Raw genomic sequence first — 10,289 nt, forward strand, 5'->3', positions numbered from 1 at the left:
AATCCAGAGCTGGAGTTTCCAAGGCAGTCCGATGTTGAGTTCAACGCTGACTGGCATCTCCTGCCGAGCTGCTGGAGCCAAACTACTTTGGTCTGACGTTCCTCTGGGCTGATCAGATGAGAAGTGTGCTGCATAGGTAACAGCTTGCCCTCCATGTCATACAGCCTTGGCTTGCACAAAGGCAGCATCCATGGTCAACCCCCCCCCCCCCCCCGCCAACAGAGTGCTCCAGTCCTGACATGGGTGTTACGTAGCCTCCTTCCTGATGGGAATGGGACAAACAGTCCATGAGCAAGGTTGGTGGGATCCTTTATGATCTGAGGTGTTGTTTCCTCATTAATACCTGTCATAAGCGTCTTGTGTCACAACTGGGGGTGTGGTTTACAGTGTAAGCAGCTCCGGTTCAATTCCCGCCACTCCCAGTAAGGGGTTTGTACTGTGACTCGTTCTCCCTGTGACCGTGTGGGTTTCCTCCGGGTGCTCTGGTTTCCTCCCACAGTCCAAAGACGTACCAGTTAGTAGGTTCATCGGTCAGGTGGGTGTAATTTGGTGGAGTGGGCACACTGGGCTGTAAGGGCTTGTTATCGCGCTGCATCTCTAAAAGAAAATTCAAAGGTCAGAAATTTCCCAACCTTTCCTCCTTAAAATATTGTTGCAGTTCTGTGTTTTTTGACTCTGCTCGGAAGACATGTTATGTGTAGCTTCAATCTCTTTTCCCATCTGCAGAGGGGCGATCCTGCGCCGTTGTTTTCGACTGCAAGTTCATCGAGACCTCAGCTGCAGTTCAGCATAACGTGCAGGAGCTCTTCGAAGGAATTGTGCGGCAGGTCAGGCTCCGGAGGGACAGCAAGGAAGTGAATGATCGGCGGATGGCCCAGTACAAAAGGCGGGAGAGCTTTCCGAGGAGGGCCCGGCGCTTTTTGGATAGACTGGTAGCAAAAAACAATAAAAAGATGGCTTATAAAGTTCGATCAAAATCTTGCCACGATCTTTCTGTGCTATAAAAAATATGGATGGCCATAGTTAAAATGGTGACATCAGACTATTATAGTGAAGAGTTTGGTTAATCGATCTATATTAGATTATATACTTGGACTCAGTTGGTTTACAGTTGTGTCGAATTTGCGTTGTGACAGAATTCATAAGAACACAACTTCTCTGTGAGTATTGGTCATAGGACATTACATCACGGAAACAGACCATTCAGCCCATCTAGCCTGTGCCAAACTGTTTCTCTGCCTAGTCCTTTGACCTTGACCATTGCCCTCCATACCCCTCTTATACATGTACTCTACCTATCCAAATTTCTCTTAAAATGCTGCAATCGAACCCACATGCGCCACTTGTCCTGACAGCTCATTCCACACTCTCACCACACTCTGAGTAAAGAAGCTCCCCCTCATCTTCCCCTGAAACATTTTACCTTTCACCCTTAACCTATGACCTCTAGTTGAAGTCCCACCCAACCTCAGTGGAATAAGCCTACTTCCGTTTACCCTATCTATACCCCTCATAATTTTGTATACCCCTATCAAATCTCCCCTGTTTCTCCTACTCTGCAGGTGGATAAGGTGGGTAAGGAATTTGTTTCAAGGTCTCTCAGGGATGTTGTCCCTACATTGATCTATAATTGATAACCAGTCATCCTATCACTCAAACTTGAACAAATCAATATCTTTTACTTGATCTCCAGTGGCTCAGGTGTAGAACTGGAACGGGAAATGGGATGGATCTTTTAATTTAACACACAAACATTCTGACGTGCTGTCCTTCAAAAATACTCTCCTTCATCTTTGGCTGCATGTCTAGGGAGGGGTATGAAGGCTTATGGTTCAGATGTGGGTAACAGATCAGCATTGACTAGATGGGCCAAAGGGCCTGTTTATGTGCTGTAGAGCTATGACACTGTTCTTCAAAAACACTCTCCATCTTTGGATACATGTCCATGGAGGAGTATGAAGGCATACCGCATGGTCCTGGTGTGGGTAACAGATCAGCATGGACTAGATGGGCTGAATAACCTGTTTCTGTGGTGGAGCTATATGACTCTGTCTCATTAATTATCCAGTTTATCACTGCTATAATTGAGATTATATTCTATTTAATGTGTATGTGGAGCGTATGAGATTGAATTCCACTTAATATGAATGAATTATATTTGTATGAAGAACTAATTTGAATAACCCAGCATTTTTCTGAACTCTCTCTTTCAAATAATTTTTAATTGTAACTATCATATATTTTCACATAGAATCATTGAGGCACAGAGCACTACAGCAAAGAAGCAGGCCCTTCAGCCCATCTAGTTCATGCCAAACTATTATTCTGCCTGTATTTTTAATATATATTTTTCCAGGAAGGTTTTGTGCATTTATTATAAACAATTTAACCAAAAGTCTTTTTAGTATGATTAATATTATTGTGGACAAAATTTTGTATTTAAGATGGAATTTTCTGATTATAATCTATTTTTAAGCAAAATAATGTTTAGTTATTTTATGATGAACTTCAATTTATAACTTTGTGTACAGTGTGCAAGCTTGTACTTTGAATCTATATTTTTGTGTATATTGCAATATGCAAGTCTGTTAAAACAGCTGTTTTCCAGTTGGCCTAATGGGGGCCAACAAGAGAAATAAATTCTGATTTCCCAAAATACTGTTCAGGAAATGTAGAGGAGGCTTGACCCAAATGTAGAGCAACAGAGACATTTAAGCTATCACTTTACTAATAAACTACAAAATAACAAGCTGCGAGGGGCCACAAAACAAGAAAGAACACAAGTCAACAAGGCTGGATGGTCCGATGAGTGAACAGGGGCTGCGGATGAGAGCTGGGTTTAGATAGGTTGCAGGTGACGAGTTGGAAATGAGTGGCAGGTGACTCCTGTTAGCTGGGTGGAACTTGGGAGTAGTCTGCCTGTGCAGGTCTGGCAAATATTCAGTTTACAGAATGATAATCCCATTAAAGTTCACTGCTTGTTTGAACTTGCTGCTGAGCTTTTATTAAGAATACTTAATGAGTGAATTTTATTAGTCATTTATCCATTTTGACTTTGTGTTTTCATAGTGAAGGCTGAATAACAACACTGAAAATTAAACATTTTGCAATCTTCAAGGCCAAGTTCAAGTTTATTGTCATCTGACTGCACATTTATACAATGTTCCTCCGGACCACAGTGCTCCCACAAAACATGTATCACACACAGCACATGAAACAAAATATTACCCCAAATAAGTTAATGAAGTATACTTCAAAGAGCATGTAGTGCGCAGCAGAGGTAAATGGTAAACAGCTCACTATCCTAGGGAGGAGACCTCGCCAGTGCATTCATTCATCTCTCAGCCTGAGGGGAGAAGCTGCTTTGAAGTTGGTGATTACAAGATAAATCTGGACATTTGGTGGGAGATGTTACCAGCTCTGTCCTTTGGTGGTGGAACAAAATTGTTAATTTAAGGCACATCCAGATTTTCTTGCCTCTGCTCTAGGCGAACTTAATTCATATTTTGTCTGGATACATACCATAATCAGATAAATTTAAATAAGTTTTTGATTGGTTGGATATGAACAGTGTATGAGTTACAGCCAGCTAATACTCACTCAGTGGCCACTTTATTAGGTTCCTCCTTTTGAAATGAGAGGCAACGTGGATCAAACTAAGTGCATATCTTCAAGTCACCTACACTCAATGGCCACTTTATTTGGTACCTCCTGTATCTAACAAAGTGGCCGCTGAGTGTATGTTCGTGGTCTCCCTCTGATGAAGCCCATCCACTTCAAAGTTCAACATATTGTGCATTCAGAGATGCTTTTCTGTGCACCACTGTTGTAAGGTGTGGTTACGTAAGTTACTGCCAGCTTGACCCAGTCTTGCCATTCTCCTCTGACCTCTCATTAACAAGCTGCTTCACCCACAGGACTGCCGCTCACTGGAGTTTATTTCTGATTTTCACACCATTCTCTGTAAACTCTAGAGATTGTTGTGCATTAAAATTCCAGATCAGCAGTTTCTGTGATACTCAAACCACCCTATCTGGTACCAACAATCATTCAAAGTCACTTGGATCACATTTCTTCCCCATTCTGATGTTTGGTCTGAACAACAACTGAACCTCGTGACCATGCCTGCATGCTTTTATGCATTGAGTTGCTGCCAAATGATTGGCTGGTTAGATATTTGCATTAACGAGCAGGTGTACAGGTGTAATGAAGTGGCCACTGACTGTATTAAAGACCAATGGTGATTCTGCACAGTGAAGTCAATCACAAATCATTTTGGGAAATGCAGAAAGAACAACAGTGTTATTAAAAGCATTCTGATGATTAACATGACAGAAAATTCATGACAGAAAAGAATGAAGCAGTTGGTTAATGTATTGCAGTAAAAATTTTTGGTAAAAACCACAGATCAATTTATTTGAGATAATTCCCTATTTATAATTATTTTTCAACATAATTCTTCACCTGGAAATACTTAAGTAAAAATATGAAGTATAGGTGTGACTTTGAATGAATGTTATAATCTATCTTTGAAACCAGTCACCCAACCCCCTCCCACATCCACATACCTTCCCTCTCACCTGGCTTCACCTATCACCCGCACGTTTGTACTCCTTTTCCCTTTTTTTACTCTCTCCTTGCACTGCTTGTTTAATTTTTAATTTGTATACTTCTAATTGTAATTTGTACATTTTATTGTTACATATTGTACTGCTGCCACAAAACAACAAACTTCAGAATATATGCTAGTGGTATTAAGGCCATAAGATATAGGAGCAGAATTAGGCCATTTGGCCCATCGAGTCTGCTTCACCACTTTCGTCTTGGCTGATCCATTTTCCTTCTCAGCCCCAATCTCCTGCCTCCTCTCCGTATCCCTTCATGCCCTGACCAATCAAGAATCTTTCAACTTCTGCCTTAAGTATACCCGATGATTTGGCCTCCACAGCCGTCGGTGGCAATGAATTCCACAGATTCACCTGATTAACACTGATACAGATTCAGATTTCCCCTCCCCCAACATTCTGGCCTCTTCCCCCTTCCGTTTCAGTCCTGATGAAGGGTTTCGGCCTAAAACGTTGACTGTTAATTCACTTCCTTAGCTGCTGCCTGACCTGCTGAGTTCCTCCAACGTTTTTTGTGTGTGTCACTTATAACTCTGTTATGAAACGTTCAATATTAACGTGTGAATTAACACCAGAGATTCTGTAGATGCTAGAAATCCAGAGTAATACGCACAAATGCTGGAAGAACTCAGCAGGTTAGGCAGCATCCATGGAGTGGGGTAAACGGTCGACATTTTCTTTTTTCCTTTTCCCCTCTCCCTTTTCTCTTCTTCTATTCCCCACTCTGGCTTCTTTTCTCTTCTCCTCACCTGCCTATCACCTCCCCGTGGTGCCCCTCCTCTTTCCCTTTCTCCCATGGTCCACTCTCCTCTCCTATCACATTTCTTCTTCAGCCCTTTACCTTTTCCATCTATCACCTCCCAGCTCTTAACTTCATTCCTCCTCCCTCACCCACCTGGCTTCGCCTATCACCTTTGAGATTGTCTTCCTTCTCCTCTCCCCCCCAACTTTCTTATACTGGCTTATTCCCCCCACCTTTCCAGTCCTGGTGAAGGGTCTCGCCTGAAATGTCGACTGTTTATTCATTTCCATAGATGCTGCCTGACCTGCTGAGTTCCTCCAGCTTCTTGTGTGCGTTGCTGTGGATCTGCAGAAACTCTGGTGTTTTTGTGAAATTGGCCCCTATTCTGCAGCTCTGAAGTCACAATTTGTAAAGAAAATTGTTAAATCTTATTTCTCAGGTTCAGGATCTTCCTCTAAGCGGTGACATAATATATGTTTAATATTTTATACAGCACTATTCGATGACAAAGTATATGGTTTATTGTTTATACTGGAATATTCTTTAAATCGTTCAAATATGCATTCAAAATGACAATATTCAGATATTTAATAAAAAATATCATGAATCTTAAACTGTTTGACTTGTGCATTCTTGATGTTCTTTGACTTTGATCCAGAGAAGGCCAAGGGCGTCTCTTCTTCTTAAGCCCCATCACCTTCTTCACTCAGCTTCACTCACAACAACAATGAACTGTTTCTGTTCCCACAGCCAATGGACCAGTTTCAGGGACCCTGCATCTCATGTTCTCAATATTTATTCTCTCTCTCTCTCTCTCTCTCATACACAGACACACACACCACCCATTCCCACTCACACTCACTCACACTCACGCACACACACTCACAAACACCCACACATACCCGTACATGCACACACAGACACTCTCTCACACAAACACACTCGTACCCACGCATGCTCACACATATTCTCTCTCACAATCACTCACACACATGCACACTCACACACACACATTCACACACATCCACACACACCCATCCACACACACTCATACACACACACACACTCACACACATTCACATACACCCACCCACACTCTCACATACGCACATGCATATACAACCCCCCACACACACTAACCCAATTACACACACTCATATCCACACATTCACAGACTACACACCTAGATACTCATATCCACACCTACACAGACACACACCTGTACTTGACGTGAACATGATGGAAATCTGATCAGCAACAACGATTTTCATTATAAAATGAACAACATCTATAACTTCAAGAGGTAACAGCAAGGTCTCAATGTAACCAATCTGGGAATGGGGGTCCATAATTCATTGAAAGTGGTGTCACAGGTAGATAGGGCCATAAAGAAAGCTTTTGGCACATTGGCCTTCATGGGACAAAGTACTAAGTACAGAAGATGAGATGTTATGTTGAAGTTGTATAAGATGTTGGTGAGGCCTAATTTGGAGTATTGTGTGCAGGCTTGGTCACCTACCTACAGGAACAATGTAAATAAGGTTGAAAGAGTACAGAGAAAATTTACAAGTATGTTGCTTGGTCTGGAGGATCTGAGTTATAAAGAAAGATTGAATAGGTTAGGACTTTATTTCTTAGAACATAGAAGATTGAGGGGGGATTTGATGGAGGTAGACAAAATTACGAGGGGTATAGATAGGGTAACTGTAAGCAGGCTTTTTTCATTGAGGTTGGGTGGGACTACAACCAGAGTCATGGGTTACGGGTGAAAGGTGAAAGGTATAAGGGGACCATGAGGGGAAACTCCCTCACAGAGGGTGTTGAGAATGCGCAATGAGCCACCAGCACGAGTGATGCACATGAGCTTGATTTCAACGTTTCAGAGAAGTTTAGAAAGGTAGGGGTATGGAGGGCTATGGTCCTGGTGCAGGCTGATGGGAGTAGGCACAGATCAGATGGGCCAAAGGGCCTGTTTCTGTGCTGTAGCTCTTTGTACTGGGAACAAACTGCCGCTGTAAGAATAGACGGAGAAGTGAGTCAGTTTACGAAAATCAAGAGAGGCGTTAGACAAGGGTGTGTTTTCTCCCCTGATTTGTTTAATGTGTACAGTGAAACAATATTACAAAAAATAAGAGATATCTTGGGAATCAAAGTTGGCGGTGAAAACATCAATAATTTCAGATACGCAGATGACACTGTGTTAATTGCAAGTACGGAGAAAGAACTACAAAACTTAATTAATATAGTTGTTGAAGAAAGTGCAAAAATGGGTTTATCTATCAATTGCAAAAAGACAGAATGTACGGTGATATCCAAAAAGAAGGAGAATCCTATCTGCAGGCTAAGAATAAATGGGGAAGACATAAAACAAGTACAGAACTCTTGCTACTTAGGAAAGCTGGGTGACATCAGATTATCATGGACGAAACAAATATCTAACGAGGATGTCATGAACAGAGCAAACACAAAGGGAAATAATGTATGAGATCATGAAAAGGCAACGTAACTTCATTGGACATGTGATTAGGAAAGAGGAGTTAGAATGCACGGTAATTATGGGAAAGATTGAAGGGAAGAAAGCAAGAAGAAGGCAAAGACAAATGATGATGGAGACAGCAGCCAGAGAACTGGAAATGAATACCAATGAATTGATCCACTTGACCCGAAACAGGAGTGTGTGGACCATGGCAGTCAAAGCTCAAACTGGGCATGGTACCTGATGATGATGATGATGATGATGATGATTTCTCTGTCACTCCGTGGCTGTATGACTCAGTCATCAGGCTGAATCTAAACACCCGAAGGAAGATATATAATGATTTTAAGAACACATGTTCCTTGTGAAGAGTAATTTAAGAATGTGTTGTTAAACATTCCATGTCATATTATACTTAATGTCATAACGATACCACGATATAACTCTCCAAAACTAACTCATTACTTCAAGCATTTAGCAGGAAGTGGTGACAGATCCTTCAAGATGAAATATCTGGGGTTAGACACACACTGAAAATATCCACAGCCCATCTGCATAAGTTATTGCAATGCTTATGTTAGAGAGTTTCGCACAGACTCTATTACAGCATCCGTGACCTAGGTTCAATCCTTATCTGTAAGGAGTTTGTGCGTTCTCCCCGTGACCATGTGGGTCTCTTCCAGGTGCTCTGGTTTCCTCCCATATTCCAAAGACGTGTAGGTCAGTTGGTTTGTTGGTCACACGGTTGTAATTGGGCAGTGCGGGCTTGTTGGGTCAGAAGGACAATCAGATAATAAAACCATGATATAGGAGCAGAACAAGGCCATTCGACCCATCGAGTCTGCTCCACCATTCCATCATAGCCGTATTATTATCCCGTAAACCCCATTTTCCTGCCTTCTCCCGCCTTCTCCCTGTAACTTTTGACACACTTCCAATATTACCTGTTATCTCTAAGTAGAATTAGAATCAGATTTATTATCAATGGTTTATATGATGTGAAATATGTGGTTTTGTGGCAACAGTACAGTGCAGAGCATAAAATTACAACATCATCACCATTCTGTGCCCTGTCATGTGACATGGGCGATCACGGGCTTCCATCTGTCTTTAATCTGAGAAGTTCTCATAAGCTCTTCAAAACTTTTTCCTGTCCATCCCTTGATGTAACTCATGAATGTCATGTACTGTCGACCTCAACTTTCTCTTGCATCAATTTTTCTGTCACTGCAAGATGTTTGAGCTTCCCTTTCTTCAGTACATGTCCCAAAACATTCCAGCTGCCGCTTCCTGATTGATGATAAACAAGAGAAAAATCTGCAGTGCTGGGAATCCGAGCAACACACACAAAATGCAGGAGGAACTCAGCAGGCCAGGCAGCATCTATGGAAAAGAGTACAGTTGACGTTCAGCAGAACTGATTGATGATATCAGCTCTCTTCTTATTCTGACTTTTCACAACACTTCCTCATTTTTTTCTCCGTGCATCAACAATGTTTTCATTATTCTCTCAAAAAACACATTCCTGCAGCTTCGAGCCTTCCCTCACTTTGCTTTGATATTGTCCAACAGTCACTCTGTACGTCAGTGTGGAATGAACACAGCACCGCAGCACCCTGAGTTTCATATCCAGGGAAATTAATTACTACGATTACTACTAATCACGATAAATAATTAGTGAAATAAATAGTGGCAAAAAGGAATAGTAAGGTGGTGTTCATAGTCCGTTCAGAAATCTGATAGTGGAGGGGAAGAAGCTGTTCCTGTATTGTTGAGTGTGTGTCTTCAGGATCCTGTACCTCCTCCTTGGTGGTAGTAGTGAGAAGACGACACGTCCTGGGTGGTGAGGGTTCTTAGTGATTAATGCTGCCTTTCTGAGGTAGCACCTCTTGATGGTGGGGAGGGTTGTGCCCATGACGGAACTGGTTGAGTCTACAAGTCTCTGCAGCCTCTGGCAATCCAGGATATTGGAGCCTCCATCCCAGCCTCTGGCAATCCAGGATATTGGAGCCTCCATCCCAGCCTCTGGCAATCCAGGATATTGGAGCCTCCATCCCAGCCTCTGGCAATCCAGGATATTGGAGCCTCCATCCCAGGTTTTGATGCCACCAATCTGAATACTCTCCACAGTACATCTGGAAAAATTGGTGACATACCAAATGTCCTCAAACTCTTAATGAAGTATACCCAATTCCATGCCTTGTCTGTAATTGCATCAATATGTGGGGCCCAAGAGATTCTCCGAGATGTGGATGATGAGGAACTTGGAGCTGCTTTCCCCTTCCACCACTGACCTCTCAATGAGGACAGGTGTGTGCTTCCTTGACTTCTCCTTCCTGAGGTCCACAGTCAGTTCTTTGGTCACACTGATGTTGATTGTGAAGTTGCAATTACAAGGTGGCATTCCAAAGAAGAATAAAAGTATTACTTTTCAGCTTCTTATTTT

General features: G+C 42.2%; 1 protein-coding gene across 2 annotated transcripts in view; it reads left to right on the plus strand.

Moving 5' to 3' along the window:
- The window catches only part of gem (GTP binding protein overexpressed in skeletal muscle), a 47,271-nt gene extending 41,304 nt beyond the window's left edge, over nt 1–5,967 (plus strand). For both annotated transcript variants that reach the window (XM_072251919.1, XM_072251912.1), the window contains exon 5: nt 727–5,967. In XM_072251919.1, the coding sequence (XP_072108020.1) occupies nt 727–1,004 (278 nt within the window). In that variant the 3' untranslated portion in view covers nt 1,005–5,967. The remainder of the gene's footprint in view (nt 1–726) is intronic.
- Nucleotides 5,968–10,289: the final 4,322 nt, after the last annotated feature.

The sequence above is a fragment of the Mobula birostris genome, chromosome 1 (genome assembly GCF_030028105.1).
Source record: "Mobula birostris isolate sMobBir1 chromosome 1, sMobBir1.hap1, whole genome shotgun sequence".
Classification (NCBI taxonomy): Eukaryota; Metazoa; Chordata; class Chondrichthyes; order Myliobatiformes; family Myliobatidae; genus Mobula; species Mobula birostris.